The 19843-nt window shown below is 47.4% G+C and overlaps 2 protein-coding genes across 2 annotated transcripts in view; one reads left to right on the top strand and one right to left on the bottom strand.

The window, feature by feature from the left end:
* Window positions 1–19843, top strand: part of LOC142258985 (uncharacterized) — a 97329-nt gene that overhangs the window by 31285 nt on the left and 46201 nt on the right. The window contains exons 10-12 of the mRNA XM_075331526.1: window positions 2234–2289; window positions 10310–10332; window positions 11670–11687. Of these exons, the coding sequence (XP_075187641.1) occupies window positions 2234–2289; window positions 10310–10332; window positions 11670–11687 (97 nt within the window). The remainder of the gene's footprint in view (window positions 1–2233; window positions 2290–10309; window positions 10333–11669; window positions 11688–19843) is intronic.
* On the bottom strand, window positions 9053–19179 carry LOC142258980 (uncharacterized). The gene is given in 6 exon segments (XM_075331522.1): window positions 9053–11852; window positions 15306–15396; window positions 18526–18623; window positions 18707–18830; window positions 18912–19142; window positions 19144–19179. Coding segments are annotated over 6 exon segments (2049 nt in total). The 3' UTR covers window positions 9053–10383.

Raw genomic sequence — 19843 nt, 5'->3', positions numbered from 1 at the left:
TGGGGTTTTTTTTGCCTCCTGTGCAGGAATTCACTATCTAACATTCAGATATATTTTATGTACTAATATAAAATTAACTGTGTACTTGACAACTGCTTTATACAAGACTAATAGACATCTCTCTCATGTTTGCCCTCTGTTATTTTCAGCTTCCAATAATCATTCCAAATTTATTGCTGTATGACTTATATGGAAATGATTTATAATAGTATTGAAAGCTGTTTTGTAGTTCTCTCATTATGGATTCACCATCTTTAAATACAAATCCAACGTTTTTGTGATATTTTTCTCAATCTTATTTATTCACTCTTCATATTGTGGTTTTCTACATACATGTTTTTAACCCCACTACGTGTTATTGGTGCATCTGTCCACTGGGAATGCACACCTGCAAAGTTTTAGTTTTAATTGAGCACTAAGTCCATCCCATGACGTGTAATGTGTACCTTTTAAATACTGAATCAGTTTGGGGTAAATCACATGCCATGAATAAGACTCTCTGGTCGAAACGCGTTGGATAACCCACATTTTTTCACCTGTGCCTCTGTGCCCACTGCACGGTCTGCATGTTTTTATTCTGCTACAATAAAATCAAGTTTTATTTCTACAAAATCTCCATGATGCTGGATTTTTTCCTCTGCTGATATCCATTGCCGCCCGGGCCAGGGCATTTCCTTGCATCAATGCAGAATCCAGGAGTGAAGAGGGGTGAGCTGACAACCTTTTTTATTCTTATTGTTAAGGTAGGACTCCCAGTCCCCACTGTATATTATGACATCATCAAGATAGGCTGAAGCATATGGAGTGTGGGCTTGTCGCGGGCGGGGGGGTGCGCTACTCGACCGCGCTCGTGGCTCGGGTCCGGCTGCTGCTGCTGCATGGTGGCTCGAGCGGTTGGCCGGATCCGGGGACTCGAGCAGCGCTCCTCGCCCGTGAGTGAAAGGGGTGGTTTGGTTTGGGGATGTAGTCCGTGACCCCACCCACGGTTTGTGGTGATAATGAGGCACCACCGCTGCTCTGGACGGGGATCCCGGGAGCGATGACAGGGAGCAGCTGAGATGTATCTCTCCCCTCCGTGGGTAGGGGGATTTGGTGGTCCCGGGGCCCGGTAATGTGGACTGAAAGGTGGATGGCAGGAGTTGGGAAGGTGCATGGTCGCGGGGACAGAGCGGTGTCAGGCGGCACAGTGGTACTCACTCAGCCAGTAACGTACACGGAGTCTCTGGTGAAGCAAACGGCTGGATGGACGGGTCCCACAGGCGGCTGCGGTGATCACTCCCGGTAGGTTGGCGGTAACTGTCTCTCCCTGCACCTTTGATGTGTTGTTGGCCCCGATAGCTTCCCACCGGTAGCCCGCTCCCCAGTGGTGTGTTGCCGGAGGTGCCCCTTTTGCCTGCAGGCTCTGTCCCTGGGAACTCTAGCTCTGGCGGTAGCTGTATTTCCCTTCACGGTTGAGCGGTTGCCTTCAGTCGGGTCTTTGCTGCTGAGGAACCCCGGAGGTTCTCGTCGCTGACGGATTTGACCGGTTTAACGGCGACTCCAAGCCCGGTCGGGGTCCGTAGGCCCTGCCGAGTGGTGCTGGCGTTTCTTCGCTCCCCGATCCGGTACCGGCGGGCCACCGCCCGACCCCGGTCCTTACGGTTGTGCGGCAATCGGCCTTTCCTGCAGACGGTCACCACCGTCTGCCAACCTTGCTCGCAAGTGCCCGGGCCACGTACCCGGACACGGTCAGTCAGCTCCTCTCCTTTCACTCTCCCTCACTCGACTCCACTCCACTCAACTCGACTCAACTGCACCTTTTCCGCCTCTAGGACTGTGAACTCCTCGGTGGGTGGAGCCAACCGCCTGGCTCCACCCCACCTGGTGTGGACATCAGCCCCTGGAGGGAGGCAACAAGGATTTGTATGTGCAGCTGAAGTGCCTAACCGGGGTCTGGGGTGTGTTGTTGCAGTACCTGTGACGTCCTGGCTTGTCCAGGGCGCCACATTCCCCCTTGGTTAAACGCAGACCGTCCGCGGGCTGCCCGTCCATCACCGGTTTTATTTTCACAACTGAAAAAGATAAAAACATTTGAACATCGCCAGGGCCCTGGGGATAATGCTCAGCCGAGAGATGTCCTATGCAGACTACACTATTATACTGATAAAGAAGCCATACTGCGAAATGCATGGACCCACGGGACTGTCACATATGAAGGGTCTGAAGTTAAGCTTTTTCCTGATGTTTCTTCTAGAACCCTCTACATGAGACGCCAACTTATGCCTTTACTGCAAAAAATCAAGGAAAAAGGTGCGTCATACAGATGGGGACACCCATTTCACCTTATAGTCCGGCATAATGGGGTCCAATACCTGCTGAAACGCCCGGAGGAGGTGGAGGGTCTTTTCCAGTTCCTTGAAACCCCTGCAGTAGCAATCCCTAACTGGCTACATCTGGACCGATCCGATGGATTACCCCAAAGACAAAGAGGAAATAGGCGTGGATTTGCAAGACCCCAGAGGAGCTCCAAGGATTCCAGGCCAATGGGAGAATTCTCCCGGGACGAGCCAGACTGATGACGCGAGATCAGAGGTGGTTCCTTATTCAGAGGTGGGAGGTGCGGGTCGAGGAGGAAGATCTGGGAGTCCCTGTAGGATTATTGGACTTGAGACGGACACTATTATGATGGGTCACTGATGTGGGTTATATCTGTGTCTTTCTCCTCACTGACGGGGGGGGGGGTCTGTTTCCCCTCTCCACCCCCCCCTTTTTTTTCCCCTCTCTCTCTCTTCTCCTCTTCTTCCTTTTTGGGGAGTCACAGGGTCCCTTAATACTGTGTTACTGTGTTGATAGTTTGACATACAAGTTTAAGAATTGTGCCTCTCACCGTCCGGTCTCAGATCGGGGGGTGAGATGTGAGTTTTTAGCCTAGTAGGATAATGTCATTAATGCCTATAGCTTGCTCAGCTGTCACCCTTGGTTTTCCACGCACCCCAAGGGTGGTTCTCCTGATTGGAGGTCACCAGGTCTCCAAATTTCGTGAGACTGTAAAATTTTATAGTGTGTTATTTACTGGTCGTTCTTTTAGGCCAGCTGGTTTGTTTACTTTCCCTTCTTGTCGAATACTTTCTGTATCCCTTTTCTAACTCACTTCCTCAGCTCATTTCATCCTTTTCTACTGCTCTTTTCTACCTACCCGATTTTCGCTCTAAAAGACTGTGCCGTCTCTCTTTTTTTCGGCACTCTTAACCCCTTTTATCCACCTAGTCCCTAACCTTTTTTCCCGTATCCCGTTCTCCTTGGTAGGGGGTTAATAAGGGTTTTAGGCTCAACATGCATAATTCAGGGGTCTCGGAGGTGAAATGTGGTACGTTAAATGTAAAAGGCTTACATAGTCCGGGTAAGAGGTCAATCCTGTCAAACACGTTAAAAAAAGCTGGGGTCCAAATTGCTTTTCTGCAAGAAACGCATTTGAGCAAAGGCAAATTGTTCAAATTGACTTCACGTTGGTTCCCGGAGGCATACCATAGCTTCTCATCTGACTCGAAGTCCTGAGGAACTAGCGTCCTCATCTCGCGCTCAATCCCTTGGGAGTTCATGGACTCTCGCAGTGATGACACAGGTAGACTATTGATGGTGAAGGGAAGGATCGCCACACAAATCTATACGCTGGTATCCATATACCTCCCTAATGTAGGGCAAATTGATGCCCTGTCGGGCTTTTTGGAAAGGATAGAAGACTTTTCGGAGGGGACACTCATCTTAGGGGGGATCTTAATATCGCTCTGAACCCGGCTCAGGACACCTCATCAGGGGCTTCAGTACATCCCAGGTCAGCTCTCCGCAAGCTGTGGTGCATATTACATGAGCAGCAGCTTGTGGACACATGGAGGCTACTGCACCCGTCTGACAAGGATTACTCATTCTACTCAAATGCACATGAAGTATATTCTAGACTGGACTACTTTTTTGTACAACATAAAGATCTTGAGAGGATCGCACAAGCTCAGATAGATAGCATAACTTTCTCTGACCACGCACTCTGTACGGTGTCCGTGGTATTGCAGTCTCCGATCCCACAGCAGTGGCAGTGGAAAATGAACACTTCTCTGTTGGAGGACCCCGAAAGCCTGCAAATAGTACAGAATTCCCTGACAGAATATTTTACAGTAAACGGGACTGGAGACACTACTCCAACAACGGTCTGGGAGGCTCATAAGTGTGTCATCAGAGGGGTTTTCATACAGCAGGGGCAAGACGAAAGAGGGAAAGGGAAATGGAGGTTACCAGGTTACTAACACAACTCAGAGACTTGGAGACACGGCATAAGCAGATGCCCTTGGCGGAGTTGGGGGGTACCCTATTCAAAGTTCGGGACGAATTACGGAAATTACTGAATAGTAAGGCAAAAGGGGTTCTTAATATATGCCGTAGACATTTTTATGAACACAGGAACAAGTGTAGTAAGATGTTAGCAAGAGCACTCAGGCAGCAGCAGGCGACAACTTTTATACCAAAAATATCTCCTGCACATCCTGAGACGTTCCAAAAATGTTATGAATCATTATATAACTTAGAAACAAATAATCCCCAAACACCAAAATCATCCCTAAAAAGGAAAATCTTAGAATATATCAGAGAAGCAAAAATGCCGAGGTTGGAGGACTCTGAGATAGCAGCACTGGAAACTCCAATATTAATTCAAGAACTAGTTGATGCAATTGGGTCGTCCAAAACAGGAAAGGCACCTGGGCCAGATGGTTTCCCCCTTGTATATTATAAAAAACTTAAAGAAATATTATCCCCGCACCTACTGTCAGCATTCAACTCCAGGGCGTCAGGAACCCCGAACTCTAATGCATACTCGTTGAGAGCGCACATTACAGTCATACCTAAATCAGGGAAAAATCCAACACAATGTGCGCGCTACCGCCCGATCTCCTTGTTAAATGTGGACACAAAGCTATTTGCTAAAATTCTAGCAAATAGGCTGGCACCTCTACTTTCACAAATAATTCATCCAGACCAGACGGGCTTTATGGTGGGTCGTGAGGCACGGGATAATACAGTTAAGGCCATTAATTTAATACATAAAGCCAAAACTGGGGGCACACCATCCATGCTGCTGTCAACAGACGCCGAGAAGGCGTTCGATAGAGTGGGATGGACTTTCATGGAGGCCACGCTCGGGTGTCTGGGGTTGAGACACGAAATGATGGGTCGGATTATGTCTTTGTACTCGGTACCCTCGGTTAGGGTCCGAGTGAATGGGATCCTGTCGGACCCATTTAAAATATCTAATGTCACCCGTCAAGGTTGCCCGCTATCACCCTTAATCTTCATCCTGACGCTTGAGCCCTTCCTCAGACACGTACGAGCCAACCCAGATATTGCAGGTATAGGAGTGCTTCAAGACACGCATAAAGTAGTGGCATACGCTGATGACCAGAATCCTGTATTTGTTACAGGCGCTCCCAGTTACAATACCTTCGGGATTTTTCAAATCCCTAGAATCAATTCAGTCCTCGTTCGTCTGGGCAGGTAAATCGGCACGTATAAAAAGAGCCATCTTGCACAGGACCAAAGGTGGGGGGGGGAATGGGCTGCCAGACTTGAGAAGATATCATTTGGCGGGACATCTTACTAGAAAGATTGATTGGTGCCGGAATGGGTCTCAGAAGAAGTGGATACAAATTGAGCAGTCCTTCTCCCCAATACCCCTTAATAAATTGCCGTAGGTGCTCTCGGAGGTCCCTGCCGGATTGAAAAGAACATCCAACCATCGGCCCAACCGTGACATATTGCAACATCGGGAGAGTACAGTCAGAAATGATTCCCAGGAACTCCAGCCTAATGCCTATCTTGAGCCATCCCGCCTTTGAACCTGGTAGGGTGGATCCGATCTTCCGGATGTGGATTAGAGGCGGGGTGGATCGAGTGGAGGAGTTTGGAGACTGCGGATCCTGGCCTTCGGCAGCTAGTTTGGCAGTTAGACAAGATCCTACCCCGCTTGGCCAGTGGAGATGCCTACAATTGGCGCACTTTTTCAGTAGTCTTCCCACCAGGTCCTACTTTCAGCGACCTAAGACACAGTTTGAACAATTATGTATGGGATCAAGCATAATACGTCACTCACTGTCGGCGGTATGTTCGCTTTTATCTTCACTTTCTGATCAACAACTACCCCCCTTCGCTACACAGTGGGAAAGGGATTTGGGAATTCAGTTGACACCAGCACAATGGGAAAGGATCTTCAGATTGGCCCACACGTCTTCCATTATTTCCAGGTTCCAGGAGGCTGGCTACAAACGTTTATCTAGATGGTACAGAGTTCCCTCCAAGCTACATGTCATGTTTCCGTCAATAGACCCTATATGTTGGAGGTGTGGTAAGGCAGAGGGCAACATTCTACATGTGTTCTGGGGGTGTGAAATGATCCAGCCCTTCTGGAAGGGAGTGTCCGACACTATCTGACGGGTTACTGACAAGGATGAGGAATTGGGGCCAGCGGAGGCCCTGTTGCATCACTGCGGGATTCCCGAAAAAAGATATAAGGATTCCCTGAGAAAATTCCTCATTACGGCAGCGAGAGTATGCATACCAGAAAAATGGAGGAGTACGTCATCTCCCACATTAGTTCAATGGATCAACAAGGTCAATGACCTCATGCTCATGGAGGATTTAACCTCATCATTGCACGATTCATATGAGAAATTCTGGGCTACGTGGCGGGAATGGCTGGATTTCCAGCATTCCGAGGACTATGATGTTCTAGTGGGGGGCGCAATGGGCACTGAGGGAACCGCAGAAGGCAACACATAGCCGCACCCCCTACCTCCCTCCCCACCCCATACCTTCCCCCCCACCCCCTTCACCTCCCCCACTCCCCTCCACCCCCCACTTTTTCCCTGGTATTCATTCCTCTCTATTCTTTCTAACTAGCTTGCTCCTTCTTCCTCTGCTCTCTTTCCCTTCCTCTTACTAAGCACTCTTGCTGATTACTTATGGTTATTTGTTTAATATTTACTTATTTATGAAACAGTTCAGTGGAACCCGAAGTCTTGGACGCCTAAGTGAGGGTATTTGCGGGAATACTGCCTGATAATATATGAATATGTAAATTTTGCTTTATACCCAATCCGAGGCATATGGAATGTATTTGCAAAAAGGCCGATATGGTCCTAACAAATGTACTTAGTTATGATGCTGGTTCCCTTTGAAAAATTTAAAAAATTTGGAAAATAAAGAATTTAAAAAAAAAAAAAAAAAAAGAGGAGACTTTGTGCAGCAGGCCTTCATGGTAAAATCGCTGCTAGGAATCCACTGCTAAGGACAGGCAACAAGCAGAAGAGACTTGTTTGGGCTAAAGAACACAAGGAATGGACATTAGACCAGTGGAAATCTGTGCTTTGGTCTGATGAGTCCAAATTTGAGATCTTTGGATCCAACCACCGTGTCTTTGTAGAAAAGGTGAATGGATGGACTCTACATGCCTGGTTCCCACCTTGCAGCATGGAGGAGGAGGTGTGATGGTGTGGGGTTGCTTTGCTGCTGACACTGTTGGGGATTTATTCAAAATTGAAAGCATACTGAACCAGCATAGCTGCCACAGCATCTTGCAGCGGTGTGCTATTCCATCCAGTTTGCGTTTAGTTGGACCATAATTTAGTTTTCAACAGGACAATGACCCCAAACACACCTCCAGGCTGTGCAAGGGCTACTTGACTAAGAAGGAGAGTGATGGGGTGCTACGCCAGATGACCTGGTCTCCACAGTCACCAGACCTGAACCCAATCGAGATAGTTTGGGGTGAGCTGGACCACAGAGTGAAGGCAAAAGGGCCAACAAGTGCTAAGCATCTCTGGGAACTCCTTCAAGACTGTTGGAAAACCATTTCCGATGACTACCTCTTGAAGCCCATCAAGAGAATACCAAGAGTGTGCAAAGTAGTACTGAAAGCAAAAGGGGGCTACTTTGAAGAACCTAGAATATAAGACATATTTTCAGTTGTTTCACACTTTTCTTAAGTATTTCATTCCACATGTTTTAATTCACAGTTTTGATGCCTTCAATGCGAATCTACAATTTTTAAAGTCATGAAAATAAAGAAAACTCTTTGAATGAGGAGGTGTGTCCAAACATTTGGTCTGTACTGTATATATAATTAAATATTGTAAATGCAAACACAGACCACCTCCCCGAGAAGGGGATGCCACCTTGCTCCCCGCTCTATCAGCCCCGGGCGTCCCATCACCAGGAAGCGGCGGTGCCACCATCCCTCACCGCAACCCACGGGTGGCGTCACAGACACAACAACTCCCCTGTAAATACCCCCTCTCGGGTCCGGTCACCACTCGAGCTGTAGCAGAAACCCGGATCCGAACAGGCCCCCGAGAGAGAGAAGCGGCAGCGGCCCCCGCCCTCAACACTTGTCTGATCTAGAAGTCATTGTATAAAGAGCTATAGAGGCAGCACTATTCTTCTGTATAACATATGTGATGTTGCTGTAGCCCTAATATTTCTGTACATGACGTCTCTGTATAGATAATCATGGATTATTTTAGACACTCAATCACAGCAGATGTTCCCACAAAGAAGGAATGGGTCGTAGATGGAAATAGTAATGTGTAATATGAGCATGGTTATTATTGTAGTATAGAGAAGTTACAGACATTGGTCAGACATGAAGATTGTGCTCTGAAAGTAACTGTAATGAATGGCAGATCGCTGAGATTGGGAGTGAGGAAGAAGAGGGAGGAGGAATGTTGGGTATTTTTGGGGGGACGGTGCAATACTCTTGTCAATATAATGAATATTTAAATATCTAACAATGGGAAAAGTTAGCTGCACATGGAATATTGCTTTTTATTTGATTTTTAGAAAATAGACGTCTATTAGTAACTGTATATATTATAATTCTAATGTAACGTCTAACTTGCTTTCCTTTCTTCTTTACTTACTTGCCTTTACTGTCACGGTCTCTTTTTTGTTTTCTAGTTCAATTTTTTCAAATTTATATTTTCTCCACATGTAAATTTTTTTTACAATATATATTTTATTTCAATTTTTCACATAACAACAATCAATACAAATCACAATCGGCGTAACACTACGATAATATTAACAACCACCACTAAGCAAAATAAAGAAAAAGAAGAAAAAAAAAAAAGGAGGATGGGGAAGAACACCAATCCGGTCTATTCTATATGTAGGAATCAATAACAAAAACATATATAGAGATCAAAGCCCCATAGGATAAATAGCACATGAAGGAAATACCCCAATTTTTCTGAATTTCTTTTCTCCTCTCTATATTATGGACAAGGGCAAATTCATAATGAGTATTAATTTTCCTGACAAGCTCCTCAACCGAGGGAACTGAAGGGAGTTTCCACTTTATAGCCTGACATCGTCTGGCCGAGGTAAGTATATCAGCAATAACAGGTTTCACATTTTCAGGGAAGTTATCGAGTCCTATATTCAGGATTGCCAGTGGATCAGCCATAATTACACGAAGACCAGTTACAGATGAAATTAGAACAAACACCTGCTCCCAAAATACCATAACTTTAGGCCAGGACCACCATTCATTCCCCAACGTGCCTTTCTGAAGACAACCTTTCCAACAGAAAGGGGAATAATCCGGGATCATGTGAGCCAATTTGCCTGGAAACAGATACCACTATAAATGTATTTCATTTGTTCTAGGTGAATTATACAAGCTGATATCCTATAAGTCCATTCCGAGGCGGCCCACCATTGTTGAGGGAAGAATGTAAAAGATAACTTTTGCTCCCATTTTATCATGTATGACAACTTCACATCTTCCAACGAGGAGTTTAGAAAACTATATAAAATTGAGACCCCTTTAATATTATATTTCCCTTTTTGATAAAGTCTATGTAGAGAGAGAGGAGGTGAATTGTACCCAAAGTCAGATCTAGCATTAAGGAGATGTCTCACTTGGAGCTATTAATAAAGACAGTTTCTATGTAATCGAAATTTCTCAACCATCTACAAAAAGGACTTTAACTAAGAATCTCTATAAATAGCCACCGATTTAGAAATGCCACACCCTTCCCAATCAGCAAGGCTTAAATAAGGGGTAAGGGTTTCTAAGGATCTAATAGAAATATCAAATAAAATAAAAGAGAGATCCCCTTCACCCCACCTCCTCAACCAATACAAAAGAGAGAAGATGGTAGGGTGGTCAAAAATTGCATTAGATGGTTTAATGTCTACTTCCAAAAGGCTTCTAGTATCCCATGTGAATATTTTATTAGTGGTCAACAAATTATAATTTTTAAGTATAACATTTCTCACCTTCTAGGTCAGATAATTATTTTTACCATTGTAAGATTTGTGATGTTTAAAAATAATCCATTTGTGTGTCTAATATTTCCCTCATTCTGTACATGTCAAGGGTTTTTCCCCTGTGTGAATTCTTTGGTGTTTTGCAAGATTTGATTTTCGGTTAAAACATCTCTCACATTCTGAACATGAAAAAGGTTTCTCCCCTGTGTGAATTATCTGATGTCTAACAACACATGATTGATCTGTAAAACATTTCCCACATTCTGAACATGAAAAAGGCTTCTTCCCTGTGTGAGTTCTCTGATGTGTAACATGATGTGATTTTCGGTTAAAACATCTCCCACATTCTGAACATGAAAAAGGTTTCTCCCCTGTGTGAGTTCTCTGATGTTTAACAAGACATGATTGATTTGCAAAACATTTCCCACATTCTGAACATGAAAAAGGCTTCTCCCCTGTGTGAATTGTCTGGTGTGTAACAAGATTTTTTTTTTGGTTAAAACATCTCCCACATTCTGAACATGAAAAAGGCTTCTCCCCTGTGTGAGTTATCTGATGTGTAACAAGATGTGATTTTCGGTTAAAACATCTCTCACATTCTGAACATGAATAAGGTTTCTCCCCTGTGTGAGTTCTCTGATGTTTAACAAGATATGATTGAGCTGCAAAACATTTCCCACATTCTGAACATGAAAAAGGCTTCTCCCCTGTGTGAGTTCTCTGGTGTGTAACAACACATGATTGATCGGAAAAACATTTCCCACAATCTGAACATGAAAAAGGCTTCTCTCCTGTGTGAGTTCTCTGATGTCTAACAACACATGATTGATTGGAAAAACATTTCCCACAATCTGAACATGAAAAAGGCTTCTCCCCTGTGTGAATTGTCTGGTGTGTAACAAGATGTGATTTTTGGTTAAAACATCTCCCACATTCTGAACATGAAAAAGGCTTCTCCTCTTTGTGAGTTCTCTGATGTGTAACAAGACTTGATTTTTGGTTAAAGCATTTTCCACATTCTGCACATGAATATGGCTTCTCCCCCGTGTGAGTTCTCTGATGTAAAACAAGATATGATTTTTTGCTAAAGCATTTCTCACATTCTGAACATGTGAAAGGCTTCTCCCCCGTGTGAGTTCTCTGATGTTCAACAAGATGTGATTTTTTGTTAAAGCATTTCTCACATTCTGAACATGAAATTGGCATCTCCCCTGTGTGACCTTTCTCGTAACTAACAGATTCTGAAGAAAATCTTTTCTGCCCTGGGTGAATTTTTTTATTAATTTTTTGATTTTCTGAAGTTGAAAATGGCTTCTTTGCTGCAAGAGCACTTCGATTTTTAATGCTGCTTTTGTGACATTTATTTTTCTTAATAGTCTGTGATGAATCAGAAGGTAGGACTTGTTTAAGAGAATCAGATGATAGATCTTTGCTTTGAAGAGATGATGGTATATCTGGAACAGAGGCATTCACTTCAGTTAAAGTTTGTGTGATATCAAGGTTATCTGTTTTAAAAATCGAAGATGTCAGTTGTGCCTCAAATCTCCTGGTACAGTCCTCTGCCAAGAATAAAAATTATTTTCAGTAATATATATAAACTAGCTGTAGTACCCGCGGTTGCCCAGGAAAGTTTCTCTGTGTCTGCGTGTGTCTTTCTCTATGTCTGTGTGTGTCTCTGTATGTCTGTTTCTGTGTGTGTGTGTCTGAGTGTGTCTCTCTGTCTCTGGGCGTGTGTCTCTATCAGTCTCTGGGTGTGTCTCTGTGTGTGTGTGTGTCTGTGGGTGTGTCTCGGTGTCTGTGGGTGTGTCTCGGTCTGTCTCTGTATCTCTGTGTGTCTCTGTATCTCTGTCTCTCTGTCTGTCTGTCTCTGTGTGTGAGTCTTTGTGTCTCTGTCTGTTTTTGTCTCTGGCTCTGTGTGTCTCTGTCTCTCTCTCTCTCTCTGTGTCTCTGTATCAGTCTCTGTGTCTCTGTATCAGTCTCTATGTGTCTGTGTCTCAGTTTCTGTGTGTCTCTGTCTGTCTCTGTGTTTGTGTGTCTCTGTGTATGTGTCTGTGCGAGTCTCTGCCAATATCATATTACCTCACACATAAGCTGCTTATACTAATCATTATCTCACACAAACTGTCTTATACTAAGAATGTCCTTCGTTGCCTATAGCAACCAATCACAGCTCCTATTAATGACCTGCAGCTCTGAGCTCCATTGACTTTAATGTAAGAAGGGTTTGTTTGGCCAATAACTGTAAAGCGTGGTGTTAAATTTTCCTCTCAAAATATAGTCTATGACGTTCCCTGAATCAAATTAGGTGGCTGTGCAAAATTTTGTGATTGTAAATGCAACGGTGCGGATTCGTTTAGCGGACATACACACAAACATACACTAGGCTTTATATATTAAAGATATAATTTATAAAATAGCTAGTAACGCTGTAACCAGCATCTCCGCACTGTCCAGCACCCTTTCCTTGGTGCAGGTCTCCCTGGAGTGAGTTTAGTTCATGCTCATATATTCTTAAAGGGCCAGCGTGCACCTAACCCATAAGTTCCTCACAACCTATGGCTGAGGGGCAATAGGTATTTAAGTAATCCTCCCCCTATGGGAGGTGCCTGGGCAACGTGGTCAATCCTTAGAGACGCGTTGCTAGTTGTCAGTTACCATGCCACCTGCTGAGTCTTATGCTGTGTATGTTAACACGTGTCTGTTTTCTAGTATCCACTGTACATGCTGTATCTATCTATACCCGCTGTGCCTGCCATATCCGCTACACCTGCTTACACCAGCTGTCCTGTCTGCACCCAACCACATCAGTGACTCTAAGTCTCCAATCACCGATCCCTGCGGTCCGCTATCACAGTGCAAAGACTCCCTGGCATATCATCTGGCAGCTACCTCCCAGCACAAGCCTATCCTCACCATCAGAGGCTGAACATGGGAACACATAGTGAACATGGTAAATAAAAAACAAAGTGTAATTGCACTTTTTTGCAATTTCACTGCACTTGGGAATTTTTTTCCCATTTTTCAGTACATTATATGATAAAATGAATAGTACAATTTAAAAGTACAACTCATCCCGCAAAAAATATAATCCCTGATATGCCTATGTTGACTGAAAAATAAAAAGGTTATGCTTCTTGGAAGAAAAGGAGGGAAAAAGGAAAAATATGTGAAGATGGGGTGAAGAGGTTAAATTTTGGAAATGATGTGGGTGGGCTGCCCGGCCTCCATGTACCCACTGTGGGATAATCCTAACCTCCCTCATCTGTTACAGTTACCCTGTGCCCAACGTTCGATAAAAACGCCCCTATCAGCACATTCATCAGAAGGGAGAGAAGGAAGATCCATCAATAAGATGCCGAGATTCTAGGAAGATGGATTCATTGCTCTCAGTGGGAGAAACAATAAGAATCTTGTAGTTATGATACTTATTAATGGAGAACAAAAATATAATAAATGATGTTACAAAGCAAGCTTTTCAGACTACTGAGGTCTCTTCATCACCTACAAGATTATTATTCTGTTTCTCCCACTGAGAGCAATCAATCTATATTCACCTGGTGAACACGGCACCAAACTAAGAATCTAGGACGTCACCAGCATCATTACCCTCCGCTTTCTCTTAGGGGTCCACCATACAGATTAGATTTTTCTTGCCATGATTTTATAATGTGACGCCCTGGACTAGCCAGGTAGTCACAGGTAGACCCCCGCATTACACCTGTTCCCCAATAAGGTAACACCAGCCAAACCATAAACCCTAGTCACCTCCCGCAGAGCTTTATGGACAAACCAGGGAGGCGGAGCCAGGCGGTTGACCATTCCCACCGAGGAGTCCAGAGGGCCTGAGGCAGGAAAATAGAGTGAGTTCAAGTTGAGTTCAGTTGTGAGTGGAGTGAGGAGTGAAGAAGTCTGACAGGTGCCGGGGTTGGAGCCCGGGCACCTTTGGCTAGGAGGCAGATGGTGGCCTAGCCTGCAGGAGCTGGGAAGACGGCTCGGTGGAACCGTGGTGGGCGGGGACAGGGTAGTGGCCCGCCGGTATCGACCCGGGGAACCGACTCGGAAACCGGAGCACAAAGGGGGTTACTCAAATCCTGAAACGAGGTCCAGAAGCCACTGGACTGAGTTAATCAACTGATTGCGGTCTGCACCTTAGGTCCTTTCCAACCCAAGTCCCGACTGAAGACAACAGCCCACCGAGGGGGATAGAAAGTCACCGCACAGGCAGAGAGATCCCACGGGCCAGGGTCTGTGGGCAAACGGGCTCCTCCGACATATACAAAGCCGGGGAGCGGACTCCCGTTGCTGAAGCATACACTACATGGTGCAGGAGAAAGGCAAAGACCACCAAACTGGGTGGGGGACGAGACGCAGCCGGCTGCGGGCACCGACCACCATCAACTTTGTTCATCAGAGACTTGTGTGTGTCAATAACAGTGACTACAACAGTGCCATCCGGCCGCGCACCGCCCAGCTACTCTCCCCCAACGAGTCCCGGGGCCATCATCCCTGCCCACGGAGGGGTTAACATCTTGCTGCATAACCATCTCCCCTGGGTGCCCCGTAACTGCAGTGGTGGTGTCCACCTTCACCACAACCCGTGGGTGGCGTCACGAACTTAAACACGGCTCCGGCCGTGCACCTACCTACCTCCCCCTAAGTAGCGCCAGCACACTTTCAGAGCGAAGTGACCCCCGGGTCCGGAGGCGCTTGAGCCACCCACCAACGAGCCCGGATCCGAGCGGCTCGGCTGCAGCCGAGCGCGGGGCGGTACACTAATTTCAGGGGATAGGGTGGATCCTACCTGTAAGATCTGGCTGATACAAGTCTCACTCCAACAGAAGGTCGTCCAATGCTCAAAATAATGGGGGCAGTTTTGGGTGGAGGAACATGTGGTGGTCTAGCAGCAGAATGGTGACCATTTGATATAGCCAGACTACAACCCTGATAAAGCAGCCACAGCCGGTGACTGAGAAGAATCTGTGACTTCTCTGCATTTAGTGGTCACTACTCACCTAGGCGGTTATCTGTAGGAATCTCCTCTTTACTCCGCTCATCACCCCTCACATATGTCTCTGTAGTATTAATATGGGGAAGATCTTCACCCTGAAACAAATATTGTAAAAGTCACAGACAGATGGAGAAGTCCCATCTATGATCATCTCTAATCCTGCCATCTCCACCGCTCTCATTACACAAGTATCTATATATATAATTGCCTTATTCTGTCTGTCTTGCTCCAAAATAACATCATTACAGTGACAACCGGCGCATTGGCCGCTCACCTCACCTCCCCGCACACATTGGCCGCTCGGCTAAGCCCTGCCCCCCGCACACATTGGCCGCTTGCCTCAGCCCTGCCCTCAGCACACATTGACCGCTTGCCTCAGCCCCGCCCCCCGCACACATTGGCCGCTCGCCTCAGCTCAAGGGTGGGATTCAGCTGGTTCTGTCTGGTTCGGGCAAACCGGTTGTTAAAATAACAACCAGTGCGCCGAACCGGCAACAATCAGCGTCGGCGATCCAGTTCCCTGTATTCATTTGTATCGACGTCTTTAAGATGCCGATACAAATGAATCCCCGTACCTCCGTGCAAGCCACACTTCCAGGTTCAGTGGAGCCAGTTTTCTCTCTGACCCGGCGTCCGGCGGCGTGATGACACTGCAGAGGTCACGGGAGCATGGTGAGATTACCTCACCATATTGCCGCCTGTCAGTGTGCAGAGTGCCGCGGAGGAAGACGGAAAAGAGGCTGCCGGCACTTGGAGCAAGTAAGCGCTCTGTGAGCCGAAGATGCGACTATGCAGGGCAGGAGGAGGCCACATGGACGCTGCAGGCCAGGAGGAGGCCACATGGACCCTGCAGGCCAGGAGGAGGCCACATGGACCCTGCAGGCCAGGAGGAGGCCACATGGACCCTGCAGGCCAGGAGGAGGCCACATGGACCCTGCAGGCCAGGAGGAGGCCACATGGACCCTGCAGGCCAGGAGGAGGCCACATGGACCCTGCAGGCCAGGAGGAGGCCACATGGACCCTGCAGGCCAGGAGGAGGCCACATGGACCCTGCAGGGCAGGAGGAGGCCACATGGACCCTGCAGGCCAGGAGGAGGCCACATGGACCCTGCAGGCCAGGAGGAGGCCACATGGACCCTGCAGGGCAGGAGGAGGCCACATGGACCCTGCAGGCCAGGAGGAGGCCACATGGACCCTGCAGGCCAGAAGGAGGCCACATGGACCCTGCAGGCCAGGAAGAGGCCACATGGACCTTGCAGGCCAGGAAGAGGCCACATGGACCCTGCAGGACAGGAAGAGGCCACATGGACCCTGCAGGACAGGAAGAGGCCACATGGACCCTGCAGGACAGGAAGAGGCCACATGGACCCTGCAGGCCAGGAGGAGGCCACATGGACCCTGCAGGCCAGGAGGAGGCCACATGGACGCTGCAGGGGAGAGGAGGCCACATGGACGCTGCAGGGGAGAGGAGGCCACATGGACGCTGCAGGGGAGAGGAGGCCACATGGACGCTGCAGGGGAGAGGAGGCCACATGGACGCTGCAGGGGAGAGGAGGCCACATGGACGCTGCAGGGGAGAGGAGGCCACATGGACGCTGCAGGGGAGAGGAGGCCACATGGACGCTGCAGGGGAGAGGAGGCCACAAGGACGCTGCAGGGGAGAGGAGGCCACATGGAGCCCCCCCGAATACATTGGCCGCTCGGCTCAGCCCCCCTCACGCATTGGCTGCTCGGCTCAGCCCCCCGCATACATTGGGCACCTATACACCTCCCCCCCAGGACTACTCCACCTATTATAATCCTCTCTCCCAGAACTCCTCCTCATATTATACTCCTCTCCCCCCAGGTCTGCTCCTCCTATTATACTCCTCTCCCCCCAGGTCTACTCCTCATATTATACTCCTCTCTCCCCAGGACTACTCCTCCTATTATACTCCTCTCCCCCCAGGACTACTCCTCCTATTATACTCCTCTCTCCCCTGGACTACTCCTCCTATTATACTCCTCTCCCCTCACCTCCAGGACTCCTCCTCCTATTATACTCCTCTCACCCAGGACTACTCCTCCTATTATAATCCTCTATCCCCAGGTCTACTCCTCATATTATACTCCTCACCTCCAGGACTACTCCTCCTATTATACTCCTCTCACCCAGGACTACTCCTCCTATTATACTCCTCTCCCCTCACCTCCAGGACTACTCCTCCTATTATACTCCTCTCCTTCCAGGACTACTCCTCCTATTATAATCCTCTATCCCCAGGACTACTCCTCCTATTATACTCCTCACCTCCAGGACTACTCCTCCTATTATACTCCTCTCTCCCCAGGACTACTCCTCCTATTATACTCCTCTCTCCCCAGGACTACTCCTCCTATTATACTCCTCACCTCCAGGACTACTCCTCCTGTATTATACTCCTCTCCCCTCACCTCCAGGACTACTCCTCCTGTATTATACTCCTCTCCCCTCACCTCCAGGACTACTCCTCCTGTATTATACTCCTCTCCCCTCACCTCCAGGACTACTCCTCCTATTATCCTCCTCTCCCCCCAGGACTACTCCTATTATACTCCTCCTATTATACTCCTCCTATTATACTCCTCTCTGAGGGGTGCGCAGCATGGGGGATGGAGCACGATGGGGGGGTGCGCAGCATGAGGGATGGAGCGCGATGGGGGTCCACACCTACCCCAAAACACACCACACCCACACACAGAGAACGCCGCACATACACAACATCCAACACATAAAACACCACGCACACATAAACACCGCGACACACAAAGACAAATATACACACACACTGCGCAATACATACACAATGCACAAAACATACCTCACCCCAAAACACACATGCACCCCACAAACACCCACACACAAACCGCGCAACACACACAGCGCTCCACAAACAACGCAACACACAAACACCGCTCTCACACACCCCCACACCCAGGCAACACCCAGAACATTTACAGCGCCCTACACAAACACTTGGCAACTACACTCAACATCTATATATATATATATATATATATATATATATATATAACAAAAATCATATATTAACTCCACAATAAATTCTAGAATACCCGATGCGTTAGAATCGGGCCACCATCTAGTAACACATATAATACTGGAGGATAAAACAAGACTGAGCACAAGACCTTCACAGCCGTCTACACATCATAGGGAGATTTCATGGCACCTTCTCTCCATCTACCTGATGATCCTGAGGAACATCGGGGTCTTCTTGTTTACAGTCCTGTGGGAGAAGAGGACGGGGACATCTCTCTGGTGTTGTCCTCTTACTGGATAGACCTGGAGGAGACACATACAGGGACTGAATTCATTCCTTACATACAGATAATTATAGGCCGTGTGTATTTACTCCTGTCTATTACCTGGTGATGTGAGGGGCTGGGGAACCGCCATCATGACGTCCTTGTACAGATCTTTGTGTCCTTCTAAATACTCCCACTCCTCCATGGAGAAATAGACGGTGACGTCCTGACACCTTATAGGAACCTGACACATACAATGATACCGTCACCCCCGATCCCTTCATAGCGTTACTGTATAATGTCCCAGCATTCCCAGCAGTGTCACCTCTCCAGTCAGCAGCTCAATCATCTTGTAGGTGAGTTCTAGGATCTTCTGGTCATTGATGTCCTCATGTATCGGGGGGTGAGGTGGAGGCCCCGTGATTGGACTCAGGGGTCTTCCCCATCCCTCAGACACAGGGGCCTGACAGCGCTCACTAGAGGTCTTCTTCACTACTGTGTAATCCTGGTTATGGAGAGACACAGTAATAAATCTCACTCCAGACATTTCCAGAGTCCTCACCTCTCCAGTTCTGTCCATCTGTTATTCCCATAGATAAGAATGATGTAATGTGACGTCATCAGAATCTCTCACCTCTCCAGTAAGCCGGAAGAGGATCTCTAGGGTGAGGTGTAATATCCTCTCCGCCATCTTGTCCCTGTCCATATCCATCCTTCACGGGGCAATCAGGAGAATTCTCTTCTATAGAAGGTCTCCACTGAGAGGATCCGATATTGTAGGGACCTGAATGGGGAGAAGATGACGATGTAACATCATAGAGAATCCGCTGTAATAATATAATTACTGGAGATAATAAGGGGAAACATATAATGAGAACATTCTGGGGGAACATTATATTTTGTGGGGGCAGAAAGGGGCCGAGGACTGAGGGCAGAAAGGGGCCGAGGACTGAGGGCAGAAAGGGGCCGAGGACTGAGGGCAGAAAGGGGCCGAGGGCAAAAAGGGGCGAGGACTGAGGGCAGACGGGTTTCCTCACTTCCGGCCTCTCATAGTTGGGGCGTCTGTATCTATCAGAGGAAAAGGAACAAAAACCTCACGATTCATAGAAATCAGTGAGAGAAAAACACCAAGAAAGTCTCAGAGCTGAAGGGGTTAATGCCGCCTGCCCCAGTAATGGGGAATCTCCACACACCTCCACCTGCAGAGCCGCACACTAGATATATAATACCCTGCACCTACCTCCACCTGCAGAGCCG

Source organism: Anomaloglossus baeobatrachus (assembly GCF_048569485.1).
Source record: "Anomaloglossus baeobatrachus isolate aAnoBae1 chromosome 5 unlocalized genomic scaffold, aAnoBae1.hap1 SUPER_5_unloc_20, whole genome shotgun sequence".
In the NCBI taxonomy this organism is placed as follows: domain Eukaryota; kingdom Metazoa; phylum Chordata; class Amphibia; order Anura; family Aromobatidae; genus Anomaloglossus; species Anomaloglossus baeobatrachus.
Note: the sequence above shows the minus strand (reverse complement) of the source record. Positions and strands in the feature narration are given on the sequence as shown.